The 25,791-nt window shown below is 45.7% G+C and overlaps 4 protein-coding genes across 8 annotated transcripts in view; 2 read left to right on the top strand and 2 right to left on the bottom strand.

Moving 5' to 3' along the window:
• Positions 1–27: 27 nt before the first annotated feature.
• PIH1D2 (PIH1 domain containing 2) lies at positions 28–2,499 on the bottom strand. Its single transcript, XM_056322942.1, has 4 exons — positions 2,133–2,499; positions 1,490–1,735; positions 666–931; positions 28–549 (listed from the first exon to the last, which is right to left on the bottom strand). Exons 1-4 carry the CDS (start codon positions 2,455–2,457, stop codon positions 403–405), a joined length of 984 nt encoding a protein of 327 aa, XP_056178917.1. The 5' UTR covers positions 2,458–2,499; the 3' UTR covers positions 28–402.
• Positions 2,500–2,561: 62 nt separating this feature from the next.
• Positions 2,562–7,285, top strand: NKAPD1 (NKAP domain containing 1). The gene is made up of 5 exons (XM_056322943.1): positions 2,562–2,800; positions 3,847–3,947; positions 5,066–5,221; positions 5,778–5,831; positions 6,617–7,285. Exons 1-5 carry the CDS (start codon positions 2,732–2,734, stop codon positions 7,137–7,139), a joined length of 903 nt encoding a protein of 300 aa, XP_056178918.1. The 5' UTR covers positions 2,562–2,731; the 3' UTR covers positions 7,140–7,285.
• A 1,463-nt stretch (positions 7,286–8,748) lies between these two features.
• SDHD (succinate dehydrogenase complex subunit D) lies at positions 8,749–14,885 on the top strand. The gene is made up of 4 exons (XM_056322950.1): positions 8,749–8,906; positions 8,983–9,087; positions 11,157–11,301; positions 14,204–14,885. The coding sequence occupies exons 1-4, from the start codon at positions 8,849–8,851 to the stop codon at positions 14,367–14,369; spliced, it is 474 nt and encodes a 157-aa protein (XP_056178925.1). The 5' UTR covers positions 8,749–8,848; the 3' UTR covers positions 14,370–14,885.
• Positions 14,886–17,178: 2,293 nt separating this feature from the next.
• IL18 (interleukin 18) overlaps positions 17,179–25,791 on the bottom strand; it is a 23,220-nt gene continuing 14,607 nt past the window's right edge. Inside the window, exons 1-6 of one of the 5 annotated variants that reach the window (XM_056322946.1) lie at positions 23,452–23,592; positions 20,185–20,258; positions 19,206–19,214; positions 18,542–18,679; positions 17,620–17,765; positions 17,179–17,490 (exon numbers count right to left, since the gene is read on the bottom strand). In XM_056322946.1, the coding sequence (XP_056178921.1) occupies positions 17,275–17,490; positions 17,620–17,765; positions 18,542–18,679; positions 19,206–19,214; positions 20,185–20,258; positions 23,452–23,579 (711 nt within the window). In that variant the 5' untranslated portion in view covers positions 23,580–23,592 and the 3' untranslated portion in view covers positions 17,179–17,274. Of the gene's footprint in view, positions 17,491–17,619; positions 17,766–18,541; positions 18,680–19,205; positions 19,215–20,184; positions 20,259–23,349; positions 23,593–25,791 lie in introns of those variants that run through there. The other 4 variants (XM_056322944.1, XM_056322947.1, XM_056322945.1 and 1 more) reach the window with 4 other exon arrangements.

The following is a 25,791-nucleotide window of genomic DNA, read 5'->3' as shown; positions in this document are numbered from 1 at the left end:
AGCATTAAATACATGCGAGAGCTGCTCTAACCGCTGAATCCAACAATCAGTTTATTTAGCAGAAAGACTTTACAGCTGTTATTGCTGTACCTTAAGGCAAAATGAATGACATAGTAAAGCATGTATGCACTTATGGTTCTTTACTACAGCTGTTAACATATTCAAGTACTCCTTCAATGTTTACAACCTTTACTTATTCTTTTCCCCCAAGGTCGGTGGTGCTACTATTCCTACAGGCTTATTTTTCTACTTGCATCTTTGTAAAGGCATGTGAGGTATTCACCCCTGAAGATCAGAAGGTAATTGGAAAAAAACAGCCTCATCACCCCACTAAAAATTAGGATTTTTGTTCTGGGGTTTTGTTTTGTCACTTGTGAACATGAAGGGGACAGGATGCAGTGTTTACAGATCTGGCTTGGCAACTGGCATGGTGATAAACAATACCCGTTTTCCTTTGTTAAAGACTGCTGTTGCTGTTTCTTCATCCACCAGTTCTGGCAGGTCTAGTTGTAATTTGTATTTTTCGGGGACTCCAATGATTATGTCATCCTAAACCAAGAAAATTAAAATACTTTGTTAACTATCTGAGAGCGAATTAGCAGTGAGCATTTCTAGGAAGTGGATACTAAATGGAAAATACAAGGTTATTCTTTCTGCTGTCTTACCTTCGAAATTCTCAGGTCACACTCGGAAACCGAGCTAACCTTAGGCAATTCAATTTTGAGTTCAATTTTGAGTGGTTTCTTGTTTGCATCCTTCACTGTGATCATTTCATAGACAGGGGCACTTAGCTTCTCTGGCGTGTCACTACTGGCAATTTCCTCAATCAGGCGAGTTTTAGGCTGCGTCACACTTCCCTCCGCCAGCAGCACGGGAACATTGCTGCAGTCCTCAGCTTTCGTAGCTTGTAGCAGCTGATCAAGCGTCAGTTCTTTCAAGAAAAATAAGTTTTTCACACATATCACTTAAGTTACTAAGATCGGCCGTGTTACATCACTTAACAAATACATCATGAAAATTGTAACCGTGATTAATTGTAATCAGCAATTTTGTCAGCTGAAGACTGTTACTGGCAGTTTCTCCACTCGTGATTTGGGTTTATTGCCAGCAGGTTGAAAGTTGCTGTTCTCAGACTAATAGTTACAGCAGCAACCTCTTTTACTCAGGTTAGGGCAAAAAAAACCTTAGCAATCAGAGGATCAAACCCCAGCAGAGTTCCCGTGTCTAGTGGATATAGGAAAAAAGGGAATTTGCTGTTCCAGTGTCAGTGCAGTTCTGTATTTGTAAAACAAAAAGATGAATGCAGATAGGCCAGCAGGGTGAAATTAATGTATGGTATCGATGCTGCTGCCTTATTCTGGGCTCTAAAGAGAGAAATGTTTGGTTTATGCTCATGGCAAGAACTGGGGTTAGAGAGATGAGGCTCGAGTAAGTTTGTTGGAGAATCTACCTGGTCCTCAGAGAAAAGCGGCAGCAGGTCTCTACGTACCCTTCTGTGTGTTCTGACTGGGATGCGGAGCTGGCACCTGCCTGCCTTTCAGACGCTGCTGCATCGCTTCCAGGCTTCCTTTCAGTTTGAATGGCTCAACGGTGTACAAATGGGAAAGAACCAGGTCGCATTGTTCCTCAACAAATTTAAGTGTCAAATGGATCAAGTGCTCCATTTTTTCTGGGTTTTCTTCTGCCCTCTGAAGAACGTCTGGGTTATAGGCGACATCTATAACGCTGTAGGGGTCTATAAAAGCAAGCGACGTGTCAGAATAACAGTGGCACCACGCGCTGGTGCTCTATATAACCACTTGATTTAAAAGCAAAGATGTCTGTGTGGCTTTGGGCAGAGAGCCAATCGTGCCAAGGAAATGTCTGTGCGGCTTTGGGCAGAGAGCTAACCCTGCCTGCCCGTCTAGGGGTGACGGCTCCCCCGGTGCCGGTTCTGCAGCTGGGGGGCACACGGTTGCGGTCAGCCCGAGCGGCTGGGGAGGCTCCCGGTGCGCGGGGGCTTCTCAGGGCCCGGTGTTTGCGTTTCCTCGGAGCGGGAGGGCTCCCGGTCCCCGCTGAGCGGCCGGTGGCAGCCCTGCCCCGCCGCCCCTCCCCCCAGACCAGGCCTCCTCCTGCGCGGGGCCGCCACACACCCCCGCCGGCCGCCCCCTCCGCCGGCCGCCCCGCGCTGACAGGCGTGGGGGCGCCGGGACCCCGCGGCGCCGGGACCCTCTGCCAGGCGCAGACGTTGATGAACAGCGGCCTCCGGCCGGCGCCAGGCAGCTGGGTCCCCCGGCCGCGCGCCCCCCGCTCCGGGCGGGCCCGCAGGCACAGGCGGGGCTCTGCCGGGGCGCCCAGCCGCTCGGCCTCGGCGCGCTGCTGCCGCAGGAGCCGCCGGTAGCCCCGGGGGTCGTTCTCTGCCAGTTCATCCAGCAGCGCCCAGAGCTGCGCGGCCTGGCCCAGCGCCGCGCCCGCCATGGCCGCCGCGGTCGCCTAGCGACGGCCCCCGGAAGCGCCGCGCGCCCCGGTCCGCCCGCCTTTCCCGTCCCCCCGCCCGCGTTCCGGCCCCGCCGCGCGTTCCGGCCTGGCCGAGCCGCCCGCCGGGCCCGTGGCGCCGCGGGGGGGGGGGGCTGTCCGCCGGCGGCAGCAGCAGGCGCCCCGCGGGGGGGCGGGGGAGGCCGGGGGCCCGGAGCGGGCCCGGCCGCCGCGGCCTTTCCTGGGGCAGCCCAGTGGCGGCGCGGCGGGCGGGAGGATGTCCCGGGTGCCGGTGGGGAAGGTGCTGCTGCGGAACGTCATCCGGCACACGGGCGCGCACAACAAGGTACGGCCGCGGCCCGGGGGGGTTCGGCTCTGCCCCCCCGGCGCGGCCCCCCCGGCGCGGCCCCCCCCCGGCGCTGCCCCGCCGCCCTGCCCGCCGCGGGGCCGGGGGGGGCCGGCACGGCTGTGCGGGGCCTGGGGCCGCTGTGCTGCAGGGAGCGGGGCCTGCTCAGGCCCGGGGTGGGGGGAGGGGGGCGTTTTCCTGAGGGAGGGATCCCGCTGGGAGCAGCCCGTGGCCGCCGCTGGAGCAGTTTTCCAGCTCGCCCCGGCCTTCCCCAGCCCCGCTCCCCAGGGGGGACGGTGCCGGTGGATTTATCTGTGAAATGTGTCCTGTGAGAAACACCCTCCCACGGGCCTGCCACCAAAATGACACTTTTTAAAAGTAGCAAACCTTCAGGTGTAGGGTTGGGGGCTTTTTTCTCCTTCCTGGGCTGCGTACGTACTCCTAATGCCATCAGAGAGCTTGAACTTTGTGTTAATGCACACAGGCAGTACGTTGGTGCAAGATTGTTACACACCGTTCACTTTAGCAACTATTTACCCGATTCCTGACATCATTCAGCAGCTCCAGCTCATTTATTTCATATGTTTATAAAATCATTCCTTTACAGTCAGCGTCCGTGACCGTAAATCTGTGCTAAGCCACTTGGCACTTGCAGGCGGTATTTTTCCAGCCTGTAGCTTAACTCCTTGTTTTGGGTCGGTCCTTCCAGGTGGTATTTATGCCCTGAATTCTCCGACAGTACACGTTTGCGATGGTGGTGAGTTACAAGGCAGGGCAGCCAGAACAGCTGAGATCACAAAACCAGGCAAACCCACCATCTCCGATGCCGTTATCCTTACGCCATTATCCTTATGTGCTTTGTTAGGGTTTCACCACCCAGAGGTTCTCCTTTGGGTTACAGCTAGAAAAAAGGACGTGTTTCAGTGCGGTAAGAAAGCTGGTTGTGGATTTTGTTAGCAGGAGTGTTGAGCTGGGAGCTGATGTTACAGCTACGCGTCTGTAAATTTTCCCTAACGTGACATTTGTTTCCCTTTTGTGACTTTCAGATTCAGGAAGAGACCGAAATGTGGAAAATAAGGGAGTGGGAGAAGCAGACAGAAGAGACTTACTGGAAAAGGCAAAGCAGAATGCTGTCAGACACATCCAGGTGGGTTTTAGTGCTGTGGAGGAGATAATTATTGTCTCGCCTTAGTTGCTGAACCCTTTTGTGTTTATAATACTTCCAGAGCATTCTGTGATGATGATGTGTTTACCATACATGAAGACTACACAGGCTGCAGACAGATTTATTTTCTCCTTAATGAGTCTCTGGAAAGAGATCAGACCTGTGCTTAAGTCTGACCTTTTATCTCTTCGTCCAGATGTATAGTCTTCAAAACACAACGTTAGGTAGGCCGGGCTCCCTGAAGCAGTGCGGGTAGGAAGCGCGTCAGTAACATGTCAGAATGTTGTGAGAAAAGTCTAATGTATCCCTGTTTTTGTTAGTGGCAAACAAAGCTGTTAGGATGTGGGGTCCTGCACTGTCACAACACCCCAGCACTGCCCACCACTTGTGTGGTACCTCTTAAATCATTCTGAGGATCTCACAAGCTACGTGAAAACAAGCTGGGTTTGAGGGGAGGGTTGGGGTTTGGCGTGGGAGTGGAGCTTACTACCGTGAAGACTTTTCAGAAGTGTGAATATTGCAGGAAGTGGGTTTAGTATCTCAGGGGAGAACACCTTTCTTCTGAGTCCATGGCTGCTGCTTGGCTCAGGAAGTGCGGCATTTCAAGTGAGAAACAAAACTAGAGCCACAGGCATGTGAGATCGCTCAGAATTGTCGATGCTTTCTGTGGATTTGGGGTCTTAGTTGTGGTACCTGCGATTCTAGTCAGTTCTGCTTCCTCAGTTTCCCCTTTGCTGCCTTCACTAGCCTACGTCTCGCTGCCTATTGTGAGTCTGCTCCTGCAGAGTGTTCTAGAGGAGAACTGCATTTGCTGTGATAGGCAAGGTGACCTCTTCCCCTCATTCTGCACTGTGAGCATCTCTGTCAAGGAGTCTGCTGTGTGCTGAGGGCCGTAGAAAGTTTTGAAAACCAGTGTGTTAGCTACTGAGCTGGTTTTGTGAGAGCTGTTACTGGTGACTGTTGAAATGATAGCTGGTCTTCTTGCATAGATGGACATCCAAGGCTTGCTGGATTTTTGCTCTCTCGCTGGACTAACCCCTTGCTCAGAAAGTTTCTCCATCAGAGCTGACAGCTGAAGGACAACTGTTCTCTTTCTGCAGCAGTCGGATGCGCAGCGATGGCTTTGATGAGGAGGGCCACAGGGCTGACTGGAAAACAAGGAACTCGCAATTTCTTGACCTAGTCGAAGATGATCTCCTTAGGGCCCGATCCTGGAATAAAAAGCTGTATGAATGTGAAGCCAACATGCCAGACAGGTCTGTGGGGGAATTCATGTTCTGTCATTATAACAGTAATCGAAACACCTTTTTGGAGTCCTGTACCAAAAAGTTAGTGCGCTTCTCTTTTTGGTGCATACTCCTGTAAAATAATGCTTGATCCCATTTTAAGAATGAATTCTTAACATGCACAATCTTTTGCAGTGTCATAGAGCACCTAACTTGAGTTCATCTGTTAGCAAGCAGCAAAAGCTCAGCCCTAAGCTTAGCAACTAAGCTTAGTGTTTACTACTTTGCCCAAGGAACTTGAAAAAAAAATCTGAAGAAATTCAAGTTATTGCTCTGCAGGGTTACTTTAAAGAAATCTGAGTTGTAGTTTCCCCTAATTAGAAATGGAAGAGGCTGAGAACGTAAGATGTGTTTAGATAGTACCAACCGAATCAGTCATATTTGCTTCTTCCTTTGTTGGGAAGGTTCTGATAGCCCTTCCTTGCTGTCTAAGCCCATGTTCACTCCGTGGTTCTGTCTTTCCAGAATTTATTTTTTCCCTTAAACACCTTGTCTGTTTCTAATAGGTGGTTCCGCTTTCTTACAGATGGGGTCACAGTGGCTACAAAGAGTTGTACCCTGAAGAATTTGATACAGATAGGTAAGGGGAGCAGGCTTACTCATGTATCCAGAATCTCTGTATGACAGAAATTTGTCAGGTTGTGCAAGGAATTTTACAAACTGAGTTTTAAGTTTTGAATGTACATCAGTCTTGAGTGTAAAGCACCATACCCACTGAAAAAAAGCTAGTCCATTAACGTAGTTTCCCATTTTCTGAGTCGTAGGAGGGGATTGTATCTTTTTTAGCTTTAGCTTGAGTTACTAAAATGCTATGGATCTGGAAGGTCTGGGTCAACATAGAGCCAGAGCAGCAGGCTGAATCCACATCAGCTCAGTAGGCACCCTCCCAGATACCAGCTCCAGGTTCTTCTTTCCATGGACAGTGTACCTCTATTTTCTGTCTTTCTCCGTATTTGGAGAATATAAATTCCCGCAGTATCCTGGAGAGTGGAGACTTAACTGTAAAATAACATCTTGGACAGAATTAATTCTTTTTAAGCGGCACCTGACAGAATCATCAAGGACAGTATTTGTCAGGCTTACAGGTTTGAAATAACCTGTTATAAGTGAGTTTTCATCACTCAGTGGCTTTCAATACACATTCTCCTTGGTTCTGGCTCAAAGAAAAAATTAGCAAGGTCTGGACCCAAGCTGTTAATAAGTACTTGAAACAAAAATGCAGCCACCACGTCTGCCAAAGCATTTGCTTCCCTGCTCTAGCCAGATGAATTGGTGGGCTTGCTTAAAACTTTGAGACAGAAAAGGCACAACTGCTATGTGGCTGCCTGTCTGCTTCCTTTTGGTCACGGTGTGTTCTTTTTACAGTGACCAGCCAGAAGGAGATGAACAAAAGGCCATCAATGGGAAGAAGAAATCTCATCTGGGAAAGGAAACTGCCCGTGAGTCACACAAACGGAAAAAACCGAAGAAATCGCACAAGAAGAAGCAGAAAAAACGATCTCACAAAAAGCGAAAGAAAAAGAAAAAGGAGCAGGGGAGAACGTCATCCGATTCTTCCCGAGAGAGTGAGTGCTCAGAAGAGGAGGCTTCAAGCACCCGGAAAGGGAAACACAAGCGCAAGAAAAAGACCAGGAAAGTGCCTGCCAGGGAACCTACCTCTTCTTCTGGACAGGAGAGTGACTTTTCTCATGCAAGCAGCTCAACCACCAGCAGCTCTGAGGACAGTGAATCTGAGGAGAAAAAAGAGAAACGGCCTCCAAAAAAGAGAAAGAAACATCATGATTCTGTGTCAGAGAGGCACAGCGAAGTACCGGAGAAGAGGAACAAGAGGAAGAACTGGAAAGTGGCCGCTGATGAAAAATCAGAGGATAGCTCAGATGAGGACTGATGGGTGGGTCAAGGCTGCAGCTCAAACAATAAGGTAGAGGACAGAGGCAGGTATTTATATCTTTCAACACTGCCCCATGGTACAACTTGTTCCAGCACTGTGGTTTATATACATCCCGCCGGCCCACAGCGGGGAAACTGAGCCTTGGCAGCCTGCAGTAGGTGCCCCCTTGCTTTTCATTGACTTGGCATTCAGAAAACCAGGGGAGCAGTTGCCCATCTCACAGGTCAGCTAGTCCTGCCACCTTCAGATTCTTTTTCTGTGACCAGGTTGACCTCTGATACACAAAAATGTTATAGGCTGTCTGCAGGGGGAAAACAGACATGGTTGCACCATTTTTTTTTAATTTTTTTTTTTAATTAAGTTTTAACAGATTGCTTTTCTGGGTTATAAATCAATGACCAAGACTTGCAATAGGAGAGGGAGACACAAAAAGTCTGATAACAGAGGAAATGTCACTGGATTTAACCCTACAGTAGCACTCTCTTCCCATCGTCCAACAAAAGCAGGCCTGTGTGGCGGCATGCATGCAGTCAGCTGGACACAGAGGGGAGCACGAGGGAATACCCTTATTCTGGCTGAAGGTGCAGTGGCTCCTTCCGTAAGGATGAAGACAAGACACCAGTGCATTTGCTTGTTTTAGACTTCCGTCCAAATCCTGGCACGGGCTGGCCATCACGTCTGCCTTTTCCTTCATTCTCTCTAGGGGGATGCGGGAACCCTTTGTTCTGACAGAAAAGCCTTGGTGGGTGTTGTGTTCTGTCTCTGGTCTGCCCAGTGTATTACTGGAGAAATTGGTCCTGGGCCATTCTCCCTGCAGTTGAACAGCCAAGCCTTTTAACAAAATAAATGAATCCAGAAACATTCTATGCTTTTGTCACTGTTTGTTGGACTTAAGCCTGGGGACAGAGCACAGCCCTGAGGAGTCTGGGTGGTCCTTGCGTTCTCCCTGCGCCGAGTGTTTCTGCCTTGCGTTCTCCCTGCGCCGAGTGTTTCTGCCTGGTCAGAGCAGGTGACTGTGGAGGGCGTAGAAGAGATGAACGAAGGGAGGCTGGATTGGAAAGTAGACATCAGGGAAGCATACAGTGCTGTGTGACTGCGCTGTGTCCGTGACCGAGTACAGCTCTGGCTGTAGTCTACACCAGAACAGAGCCAGTGACCCTAGGGCCTCATCCCAGGTCCAGCTTGCTGTCCCTGTTTTCACTTTTAAGTGAACAGCCGCTTGTTGCCTGATTGCTCTGTGCGTGCCCTCATCTGCTGCCTGATGCCGAAGACTGGGCGCAAGCAGCCCTGCAGGCTCAGCCGGCTTTCAGCGGCTTGCCCTTACCGCAGGCACTTCTCAGCTGGTCAGGCATGCGGTAACGACGCGCCGCTTTACGTGCATCACGGGAAATGCTCAAGCAGGGGGTTACTTTGTGCAGCTGCCTCGCACGGTGATTCTGCCTTAGCGAAGGCACAGGCGAGGCGCCCAGGTACGACCGAGCGCTCCCGCTGTCCTGAGCTGCTTTTGCGCGGCCACTGCTGGGTCGGGGGTGGCCCGGAGGTCGCAGGCGCGACTCGACCCGGCCTAAGGGCCGCGGTTCCCCGCCAGCTCCCGCAGCTGGGCCGGAGAGACCTGGCCGCCGCCGCTCCCGCGCCCGGAAGCGGAAGAGCTTCGGCGACACCGACTTCCGGTTCCGGTGCGCAGTGCCCTTGGGCTGTCTGGGGACATGGCGGCGCCGGTGCTGCTGCGGGCGGGGCTGGCAGGGCCCCGTGGCGCCCGGATGGGTGAGTGCCCGCCGGCCCCGCGCCCTGCCGCCCGGCCCGGCCCGGCCCTGACGCCTCGCCCCCGTTCTCTCCGCAGCTTTCCTCGGGAGGACGCTCCTCTGCCGCCCCGCCGTGCTGGCGGCCGCCGCCGCCCGGAGCGCCCCGGCCCGGCACAGCCACAGCCCCCCGCAGCCGGGCCACGGTACGTCCCGCGCCCCGGGGCAACGTCCGCACGGCGGGGGGGGTGGGTGGTTACCCGGGGCGGGGGCGCGACCCGCCCCGGGGCCGGCCCCACGTTCAGCGGCCGGCGCTGAGCCGTTGTGGCCCCGTCCTCGAAGCCGTTTGCTCCGGCGTGTTCTTCGTGGGCCGCGCCCCCCCGTCCGGTGGGGGCGCCGCGCCTTGCAGCCGGGGCGGGGGTGTTTGAAATGGCAGCTGCGAGTAACCGAGGGCAGGAAAAATTGACGCGTGGCAATTCTGGGGCTCTTCTGGTGCGGTGGGGTTACTGGTACTGTCAGGAGGGGTTGCCGCCGCCTCCCGCAGCGCTGCTGGCCGCTCACGGCAAGCTGTTTTACACCAAGATGTTGAGCTGTTTTACACCAAGATGTTGAGCTGTTTTACACCAAGATGTTGAGCTGTTTTACACCAAGATATATGTTACTTTACACTACTTGAATTTGAAATTTGTGATGTCAGTATCAAGCGTGTGAACGCTGGATGTCGTTAAATAGATGGTATTAACTTACGTTGAAAGCATAAATCTCTTGTTTCTGAACAAAGGAGGTAGGTTTTTTTTTGAGTGTGGGAGAAAAGGTTGAAAGATTTTTAAAAGAAGATTTTAATGTTTCTTATGGTTCAGTAGCAGTGACAATATGAAGACGCTGCAGTTGCAACTTCTTTCTTGAATAGCAGAGCTTCTGATTTACTGCGGTTAATCTGAGCAGTCTGATCCGCAGGCAGAGAGTATTTCTTTAATTGTCTTTCCTCTCTCTGTGTGGTAAGACGACACAGAGGTGATGAAAGAGAACTGTGCCAAGACCAAATTCTGGTCTGTCATTTGCACAATTAGATATAACAAACGTGACCAGAGGTTAAGGATGTTCTGTAGCCATTACAATGCAACTTAGAACTGGAAGGGATGAAGGGAAGCTTGTAAAAGAAATTGGCTTAGACACAGCTAAGCTATTTCCTTCCTTTCTATTCTGGATTTCTTATTAACAACAGACTTTGTGCATGTGCTGTGAAGCGTTCTTGGCCCTGGAGTTCTACAGGGACAGCTTAGTAGTGCACAGCCTAGGTCCCATCCATGTTTTACTTCAGATTCTTTGCTTTCCTTATCTCGGCACTTTTCTAAATTTTATTTTTTTTTAGGTTTAGGTGGATGGATAGTATTTGTGTGTTAGGTCAGCCCTTTGGAGGTATTGTGTTATAAAGGTAATTTCATAGAGTCAATTCCTGATGTTTTTAGCCTGGTTCTGGTTCAAAGTATTGCTTATGATGTTAAGGGTTTGGTTTGCTTGGTTTTTTGTGTTTTCCCCCTCCCTAGTAGTATTTGCATGTGTTGATTACAGAGCTCTCTAACTGGTACATCTATTTCTAAAGTTATCTGTTACATGGTTCAGATTGTACCCAGCTGAGTTATCAATGGAGGACTGAAATCCTTTGGCCTTCAGGCTACTTCTAGGCTGTTTATCACTGTGATGGTCCCAGAAGTTTAATCTGCTATTTACAGTTAAAAATAGCAATATTGGGTCCTGGGCAGAACTGTGCACATAGTTGTCGTGATGTGCCATTCACTGGAACTTGTAGTGGTGTCCATCTGGATCTCAAAATCATTTCTCAAAAGGTGGGAGTAGTAAATAGTATGTAACAGTCAGGAAATTCCCTAGACAAAAAGGCTTTGCCTTCAGAGACACTGCTTCCGTGTGATGGCTGACTTGGACCTTAGTCCTGAACCGTGGGTTGTGAAAGTAGGACGGCGTTTGTTTTGACCTTACCTGTTGAACTTTTTATTCTTTTGTAGTACAGGCAGGTTCTCTTTCTCAGCAGCAGCAAAGAGAGGAGTATTTAAAATTAACCCTTCAGGCATTGTAAAATAGATATGGATTCTACAGCAGTAATTCAAAGACATCTAGGTTTCGCATGGATGAAAGCTTAGTAACCAGGTTGGAGGAAACACACAATTGTGTGGTGCTGAGCAGGATGAGGTATCTGCTTTTAAGGTTACTGCGCTTCAAACAGGAACTTTGCACTGAAAAATACTTCTCCTTGCAGGCAGTTCCAAGGCTGCGTCTTTGCACTGGACAGGTGAGCGAGCTGTCAGTGTCCTTTTGCTGGGTCTCCTTCCTGCAGCCTACCTGTATCCTGGACCAGCCGTGGACTATTCACTGGCTGCAGCCCTCACGCTCCATGGCCACTGGTAAGCACAATAGGTCCCTCAGAATTAAGAGGAAAGTCTGATAATCAGGATGGCTCCGAGCTTTAGGTCTTCAGTCTGTGCATGGCAGCAAGTCTGCCGGCGTATTTCCTCATCTAGTCACACAGTTCTCTCAGTCAGAAGGCAGGAGACATATTACTGTTGAGAAATCCATAAATACTCTCTAGTGTTCTTCTACACAGTATCTTACTTTAGGAGGGCTTCCTTGCCACTGGCTGTGTAGAATCGTGGCCATTTATCTTGTAGGAGAACCAATGTTGTATGAACAGAGGGAAGAGAAACAGGACAGATCTGTATAAAACCAGTTGTTCTTCTAAGGTGCTGTGCCATGGGTTGGCTTTGTACATCCCAATGGTGATGAGATTCTGCGTAATAAAGAGTTCATAGCAAATATTCTGCTAAAGAAGCTGAGACCTTGATCATTATTTTCTTGATTCCTGGGAAATGGATGCTTGCTCATGTTCTTCTCTGTAAGTGTAGTTCTGCTGTGACATATTTGATGTGAGTAGGCTAGACAAGTCTGGTTAGGAGTAGATCCGGCTGCACGGTTGGCCTAACCGGCAGCGTTTACATTTTTGAGGTGATACTGGCCTGTAGTTCCCTGTCACAGGGATAAAGCAGATAAGCAACTTTATGGTACTTTGGGATGCCGGGTTTTCTTACATCTCATAGTTGTACCAGGGCTTCTTGCACTTTCCTCACTGTGACTGGGACCTTCTTCCCAAAGTCCTCAAAGCTAGTACAGAATTAATCTGAAATATGGCTATCCTTGAACATATTTGGCAGAGCTCTTTTAAATATAAAATACATAAAGCTAAGCTTGCCTGCCTTTGGAGCATTTCTTCACCTGGTTGCTGTGTGCATCTTAGTGCCATGCTGGATGTCACCGTGTGAGGGAATTCCAGGCAACCGAACAGGTTGTTGCAGGTCGATGTGTTGTCATGGGTTCTCTGGATGACATTTGGTGTCAATGCACGCACATTTGATTCTTCAGTGAATGTCTCTTGCTGATAAAAGAGCTGGGATTGTTCATACTAGAAATCCCTTCTCTGTAAACAGTGCGGGGACTTCCCCTGTAAGAAACACGTCTTGCTCCTTGTGTGCAGCTCTGCTGGTACCTTTCATCAGAGTGAATTCCTCCCCTACTTGTGTGGGGGTTTTGTTCTCTTTATAAGCTGGAAAGTTTCTCCAGTATTAAACTCACCTTGCAAAACATTGCCTTCAAAACCTAAAGGTGTTCCAAGGAAGGAAAATTCTCCTCTTGTACTTTGATAGGTGTTTAGTGCTAGAATATCTTTGAAAGAAAAACGTTAATTTTCTTGCCATAAATGTTGATTTGATTGCCACAGAGGATCAGATAACGCCTCTAGCAGCTGATCAGAAACAGCACGGGAGTATTGTGTGTATTTTTGAGGGGTTTTCTTTCACATTTTGCTGTGTTTTTCCTTAGGAGATCTTGTCCTCAAGTATGTTGGAAATCAGTGCTTCAGGTATCAGTCCAAACACTAACCTATCAGTAGACTTAAGATACTTGAAGCCATGTTTATCTTGCACTGGTTTTGCTGGCATTTAATAAAGATTTCCCTGCCCAGTGAAGCTGCTGTGTTCTGAGCTAGGTTGTGTCTCCACTACACATCAGCTTTCTCATCAATTCCCTTCCTTGTTCTCAGGGCCACTGGTCTTCTCCCTTGAGGGTTTTTTGTGAATTAATTAGTGTGCTGAGAAGTCACATACCAGTTTTTCTGAGAAGTCTTAGCGTGGCTCAGTCTTACTGTGCCATGCAAAGGAAAAAACTTATGAAAATTCCTTATCGACACTACAGTTGAAGGGCAGCCTGTGAATCCCACGCTGAACACGCTGTATTTTCTGCACTTTGGAAGGGCTGAAGTGTGGGTAAGTGCTGCTTGTACTTCTGACCTTATTCCGCTGTCCAGTTGGAAAAAATAGCTGTAATAGCATAAAAGTAGTTGCCTTTCAGACTTCTTCCACTTTATGCTTCTCTTCTGAGTATCCAGGAGTTCCTTGCATTCCCTTTTCTTGCTTTTGACATCTTTATGGTATTAGAATCCCATCTAAGTGAAACAGCTCAGTTTTCACTTGCATCTGCTGCAGGACTTTGAACCTTGCTGGGTCACTGGTGTGTCTTAATTTGTGGAACATGGGTCCTTCAGCTTCAGGCTAAACCAAGGCAAAATCCTAGGAAGAAAATCGTGGCATTAAATATAAATTCTTTTATACCACATCAACATCTGTCACTGCAGAAAGGAAATACAATTGTACTTTTGGGAAGAGAACTAGCACATCAGTTTAATAGCATCCTCTGTCTTCATGTTGCTGGATAGTTTAAACCTGGATGAGAGTTCACTTCCAGTCTGACAGATGTAGAAAAAAAACCCCCAGAGTTTGCAAATTTTTTGGTTGCCGCTGTTTTCCTAATCTAAATACACATCCTGGAGCCTTCTATGTGTTTGTGACAGTGGCTGGTCCCAGAGCCACACCTTGCTGTCCAGGCAGGAAGGATATTTCCTTTGGCTTCTTTTCTTCAGTCCTTGGAAGCCATGGAAGTTGCCTGTTGTTTCTTGGAGGCAGATTCTACAGGGCGTATTGTCTGAAAGTGCTCAGCACCTTGTTTCCTCAGTACCATGAAGAAAACTCTGATCCCACGTGTGTGTTTTTTTAATAGAATATGTGGAATGTTGGTTTGGTTTGGTTTGAAATAGATGTATCTTCTTTTTGAGTGGGAACTGGGCATTCTTTAGGAGAAGCTGATGATGGGTGAAAAAAATAATGTTTGAGCCGTCTTAGAATGCTTTAGTGAACTGGGTGGATTTCAGCAAGGAATATTTTTTCCTGATTTCAGCTTTTTTTCTCCATTATTCTGTAGGGGTCTTGGACAGGTTATAACTGACTACGTCCATGGAGATACACCGATTAAACTAGCCAATACAGGTCTGTACGCACTGTCAGCTGTTACCTTCGCTGGCCTCTGCTACTTTAACTATTATGATGTTGGTATCTGCAAGGCTGTTGCCATGCTGTGGAGCCTCTGAGATGCGACCGAGTCCCTGACAGATACGATTGTTCACCGCTGCCTCTGTCTGCTTCATCATATTTTTACCAACATGTTTACCGCAAAAAAAATGAATAACCAAGAGTCCACAGTGTGTACATACTAGCGAGTTCAGAGCTAGTCTTTTAGAAGTAAATATCCTACAGCAGTAAAAATGTTAGAAAAGGGAAAGTAGATTTAAAGTGGGTAATGTCCAGGTGAGAGTGAGTTGATTTAAGCTGCACTGTAAATTGGGAGGAATTAATTACATCAATAACAGACATATAGCTGAAGGTAACTTGCCTTGTAATGGCATCTTTAATGAGTGTTTCTCTAAAACAACTGTTGTTTGGTTTCCTATTTCATAAAACTTGACTTGTGGAAAATGGGAATGTTATTTCTGACATTACAAAACTGAACTGTATGTAAGGCACACCTGTAACTCTTTGGACCCTGAGAGGTGATGTAGAAAAGGGAATACTTTTTTCTTAATCCATACAATAAAGAATTTACAGAAGTTGTGTGCTTTTGAGTGATTTTTACTACTTTTGGATTATAAGTATTTTCCCTGCAGCTAGCTTTGGGTTTTTTCTAAAATCAAGTTCAGATACTAATTCATAGTATGTGTTACTGCTCCTGCTGTTACTCTGCATTACTTCATTTAGATGTTATAAAGCAAAAAATATTTTTATGAATATGTATTGTCCTTAGTACTTTAAAGAGGTGGCTTAGACCTGACTTAATAAAAGTAACATCCATTAGAAAATACAGCAATAATTGACTTAGAAGAAAAAGACTTTTGCAGCTTGATTTTCAGAGCCATAAATAGCATACGGCTTACACATTCCAGGGAACTATGAATGTTCATCTGCAACGTTTTGGGGGGTTTGTTTTCCAAATAAATATTGGTACACATTTTCCTGTGTGACTGAAAAGACGACGACTCTACCCTTTCTGTTACAGCGTGACATGAGACTGAAGCAGCGTTCTTTTCTGTGTCTTTAGGTTTTACAGCATTCTGGGAAAATGATGTTCTGGTTTTTAACTTTCTTCTCTTATATTTTCAAACTTCTGTAGTGGTAAGGAGTGGTTAACTTTTTCCACATTCTAATGGTACTTCTGTGGTACTATTAATATTAAGAGGAAGAGTGTTGCATGTTACCATCAGTCTGATTATGCAATAAACAGAATGAGTAAGTTGCTGTTTGAATTCTGGAAGACTTTCTGATTTAATTTTTGTAGAAGTTTGGGTTGGAATTTTTTGTTTATTTACTTATTCATGGAACCATGGGAATACCATGTACCTGGCCACTTTTGTTTTGCTAATCTTGTGGTCAGAATTGAGATAGTTGCTGCTGTATGATGTGGTTTGCTATAGATACCAAGGTAACATGCGTTATTTTGTCACAGTGAGGAGGATACATATGTATGAGTCATTGGTAAGTACCTCTGTACAATCTGAGCATGCATTATAGAAAGTGTCTGACACTTCCTCTTCTGAGACCAAATACGAGATGCATCTGTATGTGGTATTTGTTTGAGATACCTCATGTGAGAAATGAGTTCTAGAAGAACTCTGGGAATGTGGTATAGTGTAATCCAGACCTATGCTGTTAGGGGCTAGCAACCCTGAGACCAGTTTGTTCTGTTGAGGCAAGAATTAAAAAGTAATGACCACAGCCTTTTCTAAGAATGTGTTCCTTAGTTCCACTGAAAATGAATCAGTTCGCTGTAATTACCATCAACTTTTGTCCTTAACTGTCATGCTGGGTGTAACCATTTGGTCTAATCCCATTTTTGAACATTCATCAGGCATATAAAACTGGGTCTCAGCCCGGCTGGGTATCCAGATGTTTTAAATACATTCTTGCATTTAAGTCCCTCCAGTGAATTCTTCCTAAGTGATAGTGCACTCAGTGGTGGCTCTACTGATCCTAAATAACTGGTTTCCTACTGCCCCTAGGTATCCCTGTAGCAGCTGCAGAGGTGAAATGGCAGGGGCAGCATAACATGAAAAGCTGAGAGAGTCGGGTTATCCCAGCAGCTTCGTGTCTCTTTACTTTTTTTAAGCCCCTGAAATGATAGTTTTGGTTTGGTTTTGACCAAAACAAGTCTTCAGACTTATCATCTTTTCTGCAAGTTTGAGGATTTTCTTCCATTTCGTGACAGATAGAAGCCTTCCTGTTTTCTCTGGTTACTTCTGCCTGTATGGCAATTGTACCAGCTCTTCTGCACAGCAGGTTGAAGGCCCAGGACCCCAGCTGTCACCAGGGCATCCTTGGGCCCTCTGAGGACAAATAGCTTATTGGAACTTTAATTGTTCAGGTAAGTCAGCAGTTTTCTAAGCAAAGATTTCCAGTAAGTTAAAATCACCTGTTGTTTCTATTTCAGATGAAGGCGAGAATGTCACTGTCTAACTGAGATGCTCAGGAAATAATCTGGATGCAAAAAAGTAATCTCAAAGTCTTTACTGGCCAGGTGCGTGGCCTGCTTATGAAATCTGTTAATTTTAAGTGGTTTTCTCTCCCTCCTCAAAATAGGTCTACTTCATCTACGAGACACCTAATTGAAAAGCTGTGATCAACAGGCAGTAAAGATTTTAGGGGTCAGACTATACAGGACTATATAGGCATGCACATTCTTGTTTCTTCACTATGTAGTTCTCTTCCCTTCTATCAGACTGGAAAACATCCTTCCAGGTTTTTTGTGGGGTATTTTTTGCAAAGAATTTGAATTTATTTTCCTTTGTAAAAAGGTCATTTTTCTACTGACTTATGGTAGCTAAGAACACAAAACTGGCTAGCCTTGGATGAAGAAAGAATGAAAGATTTATTTTATAAAAAGCCAAAATGTATTTTAAAACTGTTGAAGTATGTCACAGGTTGTGACTTTCATTCTGACTGAAGTTAGAAACTTATCTTCATGGTTTCATCCACTTCATCTTCTCTTGACAGTTTCTTTAGAATTAATTTTCTTAAGCAGCCTTCTTCCTCAAAGGCCAAGAACATTCCTCGTTCTAGTGAGTATTCAAACTTAAATGCTCTGGCACTACAAGATGTAAATGTCTTTTTGAAAAAGATGACATTACTTTCACCAGGAATTTCTTTGGGAACTTCTCCTTCCTGAGGAAGAAAAAAAGAACAGGTTAGTTCCAGTGCAAGATCTGGGCAGTTTGTTTCAGCTCACAAGTTTGAATTCTTTGTTTTGCCTACTACTTATACATACATAAATTATGGAAAGCAGATACTTACCTTAAATCGAACTATCATTTCTCCATGTTCTTTCTCACAACACATGTAATAATTTTTATCTTCTATCTTGATGCTGAATGCAACAGGCAACCCTGCTGAAGGTGTGGTAGTTTTGTAACAGTGAATGTTGAAGTGCATTCCATGGCCTAAATATAAATTGTTTTATTATTAACAGTTTGTTCAGGAGAGATCTGCCACAACATAACCGTATTATGTCTTATCATTCCACTGGCAATTGTTGTCTTCCCAGGGTACCTTTCCTGACAGAAGAGCCAGGACTTGAATTTTTATGACTGCTGGTAGCACATACTTCACTTTCTGCAATCATCCAATAACCAAGATTTTGAATTTGCAAGAAAGCATGTGAAGGTACCAGTTGGTAGGGTAGGACGTGTTCTTTTATGTGCATGCATAAAGTGAGAACTGGATTTGTAAATAGTCATCTGTGAATCAGGTTATAACTGTAGATATGTGATCTGTAAACAAATATGCTCAATGTAGTTCTGAACAAATTGCTGAGCCTCCCACCCACAAAAAAAAGCCCAAACCATAAGTACATTGTTAACTACAGCTGCCAGAAGTAAGAGCTTTTAGTGCTAAATACATTATCTGTTTAAACCTAAAAACGATTTTTTGTAATCCAAGACACACACACACAGAAAAAGGGGGTGGGGGGTGGGCTTAAGAACTTTGTGATCACAACAGCCCTTTTCTGTGTGGGACATCCTGCAGGCCTCAGTCTAATCTAGGAATCTAATCCATCACCAATGCAGAAAACACAGAGTTTTAGCTCTCTTAGCTTAGCTTTATTCTTACAAATGAAGTTTAAGTCTTTACTGTCAGTCTCATCACAAAGAACAAAACACATCTAGAATAAAGAAACTGTGCAATGGTTATAGTATATATTTGAAAAACAGTGTACCAGATTTCATCTCCTGATCTGTCACATCTTCAAAAGCTGCCATGTTTAAATCTGGCCGAACCACAAGCAGCTGGCTATTCACATTTCGAAGGACTCTGTGGAGAATTCTTTCCTTACAAAAGGCATCGCATTCCAGCCCTGTAGAAATATTAAGCGAAGAGGGTCAAATATGGTAACTGTAATCTCCTCAGATCATAACCATTTGCTACAGGCTTGATCTTGTCATTAAGGGTACTAGGTGAAATAAGTTCTTAGAATGGCATTCTCAAACCAGATGGAGGCCACATCATTCTTTCCACCTCTGGCTTGTAGCAACCCAGGCAAGACAGAAGAATTTCTCAGATGACAGCAGTCTGCATGTATAAGTAAGTGAAGCTACTGTGTCTGTTCCGTTCTGTCTTTTTGCTCGACAAGTAACAATTGGATTAGAAGGTCAAAAGGTCCTTCTGTCAGGGAAGCCACTATGCTGTGCCTCAGGAGGAAATACAGCAACATCAGCTTCAGGAGGAGGTGGTGAGCTGTAGCGCTCTTTTATGCTAGCCGTTACCAGTTTGAAAACTTGTTCTCTGAAGGCACACAAAGCATTTATGAGATGGTAAGCATGAGCAGGTTAGTTGAGGTAAAACTGATAATGAAGTTGATAAATGATGAGCTTTGAGCTTACCATCGTCGTCTTGGTTCCAAGTGAGCAATGAAAAAAAAAGAAGTAAAGAAAAAACAACATTAAGTTCTGCCCCCACAAAAGAAACCACTTTCTGCCCAGTTTTGTTCTGCAAGATTGGAAGCCAGCCAGCCACCCACACGTTTCCAGTTGTACTCCCCAGTATCACTAACTCTCCAAACTGAGCTGTTTTAACTACAGAGTGTGTTTTATTTGTGAGCATAACAAACACAACAGAATGATGTAACCACCAGTCATTTGAGAAGTGGAGTTACCACTAAACCAAGAGGCATGCAAAATGTTTTAGGGTTACTTAAGGTTGAGCAGCTCAGGTTAGTTTAAGTCTAAAACCAAGGAGTAAATGGCGTGCAAATTGTTTTGGTCAGCACCTTTTTTCTAAGCGAGCAAAAGGACAAGAAACGGTCATTACATTACAAAGTGTTTCTAAAGACAAGACTGTTCTCTAACTTTATCCTGTAAGATTGGAAGCTACCCGCTTATTCCAAGTCCACCCCCACAGTATTCCAACCCTCCCAAGTGTCCCTTATGGGAATATATTGTATGAAGCAACAAATACTCCACTGACTCAGGTACTGGCTAACAGTACTTCAAACTGCAGCTTATGGGAAAATCAGGTGAAATCAGACTGATAAAGGAATTGTTTTTCATCAGTATCCCAACAGAAGAATTTATTTCTTGCTCAACACTGTAAGCATTTATATGGTGCTAACCTGTTAACACAGTGGGACAGCTGCCTCAGACTCAAGATTCTTTTTGCCTGGCGCCATAATCTAAGAGCTATCATTCTTCTAAGCCGGGGGGGGTGGGGGGTGGGGGTGGGCTGGTGGTTTAACTGCTTTGAGGATGGCTCAGGTACCATTGGGGGAAAACCCAGGATGCCACAAAAGCGGGGATGGCAGGGCAGCCCAAGGAAAGGACTGAATTGTGTATCACCTTTTGATCAGCAGTGGGTAGTAATTACCTGCAAAATAGAGGCAGAAGTTTTTTCCAAGTTGCACTGCACACATGAGAATCTCTTCGCCACTCATCTTCACTCTGCCAAAAACACATGGAGAGAATTCAGAATTAAGAACAATGCTTCTTACTCTGTAAGGCAAGGGAGTTCTTGGGCCACTTCTAATGCACAATACTGGAATGTTTCACTAGCTGTTGAAAAAATGCTTTTTTAACTAATTAGCCTCCTCCTTTGTTGCCTTTTATGACTGTTTAGAATAACATAGAGCATCCTTCAAGTTCTGTTATTTTAGAAAACTTTTCATTGACTTACACAATGTTACATGGGAATAAATAATAACTCATTACCATTTTCTTGTTCTATGAGAATGCCAGCAAGTAGCTCCATGAACATACCTCACCAAATTATGCTCTTCTCTTGGGCCTGCAAAAATTATCTTATTATTATATGCTTATTTGATTTTCTGTTTCTGATTTTTGAATAGGGAAGTGACTAGGACTGGATTAAGCTCCCTGTTATTGGCTATTAAGCCATAAAAGTTGTAAGTCTACGTGGACTGATCTTTCCAGGTTTCCTTTATAAAAGGACTTCCAGAATAACCCAAAAGTTAGTCCGCCTTTGCCTGCCATTTGGAAAGCCTGTATCTTTTGCAACTTGAGCTGGAATTGTGTATGTTCTTAGAGATATTGGGATGTAGTTCATTTTGAAGTGATTTTCTTATAGCATTTTAATGCAAGTTGAATTCTGAGCTTGATTTCACAGCTATTCTCTTTCACGAGTGACACGGAGAAAAGTGAAGGAGAAAAGATATATTACCCTTGAGAATAACAACACCCATTTTAGAAAAACAGCTGAACAAATCATTAAAGACCAGCCAGCTTCTGCACCCCTGTGCCACATGCTTCAGGGCTCGTTTAGAGCTAGTCCAGGGCTCGCTTAGAACTAGCCCAGGGCTGCACGCGTGTCAATACACAACCCTCTCCAAGAACTCCAGAATAATAACCTGTTTTAGCTTTGTTAATAGCCTCAACCTCATACAGTTAACAGCCTGACAGGTAAACTTTATGTTCTTTAGCTTTCTGACATAGCAACTGAGAGTATGTCACACTCTCGGTCTGTTTAATGGATGAAACAACATACATGTTTGAGGTATAAAACAAAAGAACAGTGGTGGTCATAAACTTGCGATACCCATTCCGTTTGCCTATAAATGCCCCCCATCCCTTTTCTTCTATCTTGAAGTTTCTGTTTATGCTGGCAGAAAGGAGATACATGTGAGCAGATTATGTTGCTCTGCAGGCCACAAAGTCTCCCTATTTCAGCAGTGCGCCAGGGGAAAAAAAATAATCACAAAATAAACCACAAGTTATATGGAGTCACCTGTACTGGCTAGGGCTTGAACTGTAAAGTTTAGTACCTCAGTAATTTTACTGCTGTTGCGATGGTTGCCATTGAAAGGAATAATTCTAAGAAATAAGCAAGAAAATATTTTTATTTTAAAACTGATGATATCCTCTGCAAAATTAAAACAGCATCTCCTACCTTTAAAGAAAAGTGAGAATAAGAATAAAGGGAATTACAATGTGACAAATGAGGATGTGGCAAAGAATTTCATTCTTTCTCTTCTCAGACGCTGAGCAGTTTTAAAATGTCCTCTTCTATGCCACTAATTTTGTGAAACGCAGGTTGGTTATCACTTTCCTTCCTGTTTCGTTCTGTTCTGTAACTCGGTACATTTTCTGTTCATTTTCCTAAAATGCTTCCTGTGTATGAATGCTCTTACCTGTTTTATTTAAGTGTTTAGAAATAAAGGCGTTTTACTTTCCAAAAATAACTAGCTACTTTACTATCTGCGAGATCTGATATACTTGGCTTTGCGATTGTAACATTTTTGGCCAGATGTGCAAAGTAACGTTAGTGCACTGACATTCACTACCACTGCATCAAACCTTTAGGAGCGTGGCAGCTGTATGAAGTTTTCAGCCTGCTTCTATGTTCCTAGCCTCTGCATACTTTACATGGGAGGAGAAAGCCACAGCAGAATGCACAAAAACTTCAGGATCAGCATGAAATAAGTAAAACCAACGGTAAAAAATAGTTCAGTCACTTTTTGTAAGTAGTGTAGAATATTAAGTGTTTCATTCAAACCTACCAACTCCTGCCCAGGGATTCTTTTACCTTGCACTAGTCCCTGAAATAAACACAATAGACGTATTAAAGCCAGGTAATAATGGCAATAAACAGTATATAACAGCAGGAACTGGCTCTTGCCTGAGGATTTTACCGTGCGGTCAAAACATCTGGCTTCCAAGGCTCTTTTTCACCACTTGGAAAAGACTTGCATAAAAATGCCAGCTTCAGTAAGTACATACGCACATCAACCCGAAGGATTGGGGTTGGGGAATCACAGTGGCTTCCTTGTCCCTCTAGTAAAGTACTTTGAGGAATGTATTTGAGTTCCTCATCCTATTTTTTATATAGTGCATAGTTCTAGCTGGTCCGTGCAGAAACACAGGTTGATAGCAGCGGACTACACCTTTGTTTCCAAGCACGTATACCCAAGCCTTTGAAACAAAATTCCGCAACACCAAACAGTGCATGCCTCATGTAGTGAGGTTAAACCAAGAAGTCAAGGACTACTGTTACTTGCAAGCAGAGGGAAAGGCACTTACTGATCAAGGATTAAAGGTTTTCGGTTAAAATTACATTGGGTTTAAGGGGTGATGCACACTGGTGGCTCGGTTTAAGGGGTAAGGCACGCGGGACGGCTCGGTTTAAGGGGTGAAGCGCCCGGGTCGGCTCCACTCCTTCCCCTGGTGCGCAGCAGAAGATGGCTAGACCTTTTGCCACGCAGACCGGCCGTTAGAGGCCGAGAGGCGGCTGTAGCTGCCCGCTGGGGTGAGCGCAGCGGGCCCGGGCTTGCCCCGCGGGGCGGGCTGCGGCCGGGACTGACGGCGGGCTGGCCCCGTGCCACCGAGCACCAGCAGCATCCCCGGCAGCGCCGCTCCGCGCCCGGCCCCAGCGCCTGCTCCGCGCCGGGAGGCCGCGGCGATGGGCTCTCCGCCTGCCGCGGGTGGTCTCGGGCGGTCGGGAGCCGGGAGCCGAGCGGCTGGGGGCGGCGAGCCGCCGGCTGCAGCGCCGGGGGAGGGCGGGGAGTCGCCTTGGTCCTACCTCGCTCCTCGGCGAACGATGCCAGACGGAAGGGCCGTGGCCCAAGCCCTGCCGCCCCCCCACGGTCCTCCCAGCCCCGGCGGGGGTCCCGGCCCCGCGTACCTCGCAGGAGGGGCCGTGCGGCTGCCGCCTGGCCGCGGCGCTCCGGGCTCCCGTCCCCGCCCGCCCCCCTCCGTGCCTGCCCACGGGCGGGCGCGAAGGCGGGGAGGGGGTTTTATAGCGGCTTGCATCACCGTTCGGCCAAATCTGCCGGCTGCACAGCCTGCAGAGGAAACTGGGGCTCTTTCCCAAGATATTTGTCTATGTCTGCATTTATTCAGCCGCACTTCCCCTCCGCGGCGGGGAAAGCAAGCCACGCAAACCTGGGGTTACGAGGAAGCCTTCGGCACCTCCCATCATCTCACACAGATGTTGTCAGAGGACACATCTTGTTTCTACAGCAGCTTGTTGCACTTTGTCTGCTGGGTCTGTAAAGTCTCAAATAGCAGTTTTGAAACAGGTACTAGCCATCAGAGCACAGACTTCCCTTTCTCCACACACTTGCGAGTTGCCCGTAAACATCGTGTACTGCCTTGGGGGAAGCCAGTTTAGAATTGAAAACATGTTGCATGGATCTAGTCCTTGATAACAATGATACCAATGAAGATACCACTGGTGTCTGGTGGGAAATCCTCAAATTGTCTCCCATCATCCTCTCCTACCTAAGTACCATCAGGGAGGAATTTATGTTCCCCACAGGGAAACAGCCAGAAACTGTGGCTAGCAGTTGAAGCCAGACTAGTAGAGAGGTCCTGATTTACCAGCTGTAACTTGTTTCCCATGCATGTACTAATTGTGATAGGGATTACTTATACCCAACAGCTGCAGCTCCAAAGTGTGATGCTTTTTGAAATATATGTGCTGCCTTCGGTGGTTGTGGAATGGTTTTTGCAATAAATGCTGCTGCAACTGCACTGGCAAACACTGTAGCGATGGGACAACTAAGGCCACAAAAAACAGTAAGGTAAACTTAGGAATTAACCAATATTTTGTATAGTCTGCAGAATTTGGCAGTTAGCTGGAATCTCCATGCCTTGATTTTCTGTTTGTGATGCTGATGAGCATTAAAGCATTCCCGTGTAGCTTGGTGAGTAAATTGAAGAGGCTCAAGTTTTAGCACTGGACTGGGGGGAACCCAACACACCAGAACTCCCCAAAAACCCAAACCTCTAGCTAAAATAAAATCTAAGACTCTCAGATGTTCTTTTGCTTGTCTGCATGCCTGTTACTGCTGCAGAAGAAAACCAAACCAACCAAACGCACACACGCACCAAACAAAAAACAAACAAAAAAAAAGCACAATAGAGGTGTGTAGGGAATGCTTCAATGTCTGCATCTTAAAACTAGGGAGATAATTTTGAGGTCAAAGGTGCATCTTTCAACCTCATCTGAAATAATAATCCTAAAAAATAGAGCTATACTTTGCTAATAACCATGGATTCTGAGTATTCTACCCACAAGGAGCAGCATGTTCATAGACATGTTAAGACAAACCACCTGTGCTACAGAAATTTATCTTCTTTCTTTAAAGTTGTTGAAAAAGTAATTAAATTGATTCAGAAGATTTCTAAAAAGCAGAGGAATTCAGCAACAGAGTTAAACCTCATGTTTCTGACAGACAAACAAAGAACAATACATTTTTGGCAGCTACTGTTTTCAGATAAGAACTATATATCCCTATTTACAGATAGTCACTCACACTGACTGAATTCCAACCAGACAGCAGTATTGTGCCATCCCCTTTCAACATCCTCTTTTGTTACATGGCATTCCGTACATGTGGACTTGTGTTTATCTAAACCTGTATACCAGAGAGAGATCCAAATTTGATTTAAACATATAGATCTAGCTTATTTCTGTATACAACAACTGTAAGTCTACCATTCCTCTTGGTACTTTATTTGAATGGTTGGTTCTTACAGGAAAAAATCTTTCTAAGTTTAAATCTTTCTAAATTTAACTGGCTTCTGGTTCTGGTCACCCGTTTCTGTGCGTTTTCCTGATAGCCATTTCGTAACCAATAGTTAGTTCCTGCCTGTGAAGTATGATCAAATTGCCTTTTGGTCTTTTTCAACTAAAATAAAAAGCTTCAGCCCTTTAAGTTTCTACTTCTGCATAATTTTCTTCAGCTTCAGAATAATATTAATGTCTCTTTTCTTCAGCTGACTTCTAACATTTTTTGAAAATTTGGGCGCCAGACCTTTATTCAGAACGGTTCCTCATTTGGGTGATACTGCTTGTACTTCTTGATCCCAGATACCTAACTTTTCATTTCACTTTGGAAAAAAAATAATTTAAGTTAATGCTGTAACAATTATTTCTCATTTAGCTATTTTTTCTCATTAAGTTTAAATTTACATTCAGATCACTAGTGTGTTTTTTTAAATAATTATTTAAATTAAA

The sequence above is a fragment of the Falco biarmicus genome, chromosome 20, assembly GCF_023638135.1.
Source record: "Falco biarmicus isolate bFalBia1 chromosome 20, bFalBia1.pri, whole genome shotgun sequence".
Classification (NCBI taxonomy): domain Eukaryota; kingdom Metazoa; phylum Chordata; class Aves; order Falconiformes; family Falconidae; genus Falco; species Falco biarmicus.
This window is presented reverse-complemented; position numbering and strand designations above follow the sequence as displayed.

What these genes read in the sequence shown, in the direction of transcription:
- NKAPD1 (XM_056322943.1), top strand. Translation starts at nt 2,732, where the DNA reads ATGTCCCGGGTGCCGGTGGGGAAGGTGCTGCTGCGGAACGTCATCCGG. An exon ending in ACACGGGCGCGCACAACAAG is followed by an intron (nt 2,801 to 3,846) that starts GTACGGCCGCGG and finishes TGTGACTTTCAG; the next exon opens with ATTCAGGAAGAGACCGAAAT. An exon ending in GAAGCCAACATGCCAGACAG is followed by an intron (nt 5,222 to 5,777) that starts GTCTGTGGGGGA and finishes GCTTTCTTACAG; the next exon opens with ATGGGGTCACAGTGGCTACA.
- SDHD (XM_056322950.1), top strand. Translation starts at nt 8,849, where the DNA reads ATGGCGGCGCCGGTGCTGCTGCGGGCGGGGCTGGCAGGGCCCCGTGGC. An exon ending in CCCCCCGCAGCCGGGCCACG is followed by an intron (nt 9,088 to 11,156) that starts GTACGTCCCGCG and finishes TTCTCCTTGCAG; the next exon opens with GCAGTTCCAAGGCTGCGTCT. An exon ending in CTCACGCTCCATGGCCACTG is followed by an intron (nt 11,302 to 14,203) that starts GTAAGCACAATA and finishes ATTATTCTGTAG; the next exon opens with GGGTCTTGGACAGGTTATAA.
- PIH1D2 (XM_056322942.1), bottom strand. Translation starts at nt 2,457, where the DNA reads ATGGCGGGCGCGGCGCTGGGCCAGGCCGCGCAGCTCTGGGCGCTGCTG. An exon ending in GGAGGGGGCGGCCGGCGGGG is followed by an intron (nt 1,736 to 2,132) that starts GTGTGTGGCGGC and finishes TTGCTTTTATAG; the next exon opens with ACCCCTACAGCGTTATAGAT. An exon ending in GTGACCTGAGAATTTCGAAG is followed by an intron (nt 550 to 665) that starts GTAAGACAGCAG and finishes TTCTTGGTTTAG; the next exon opens with GATGACATAATCATTGGAGT.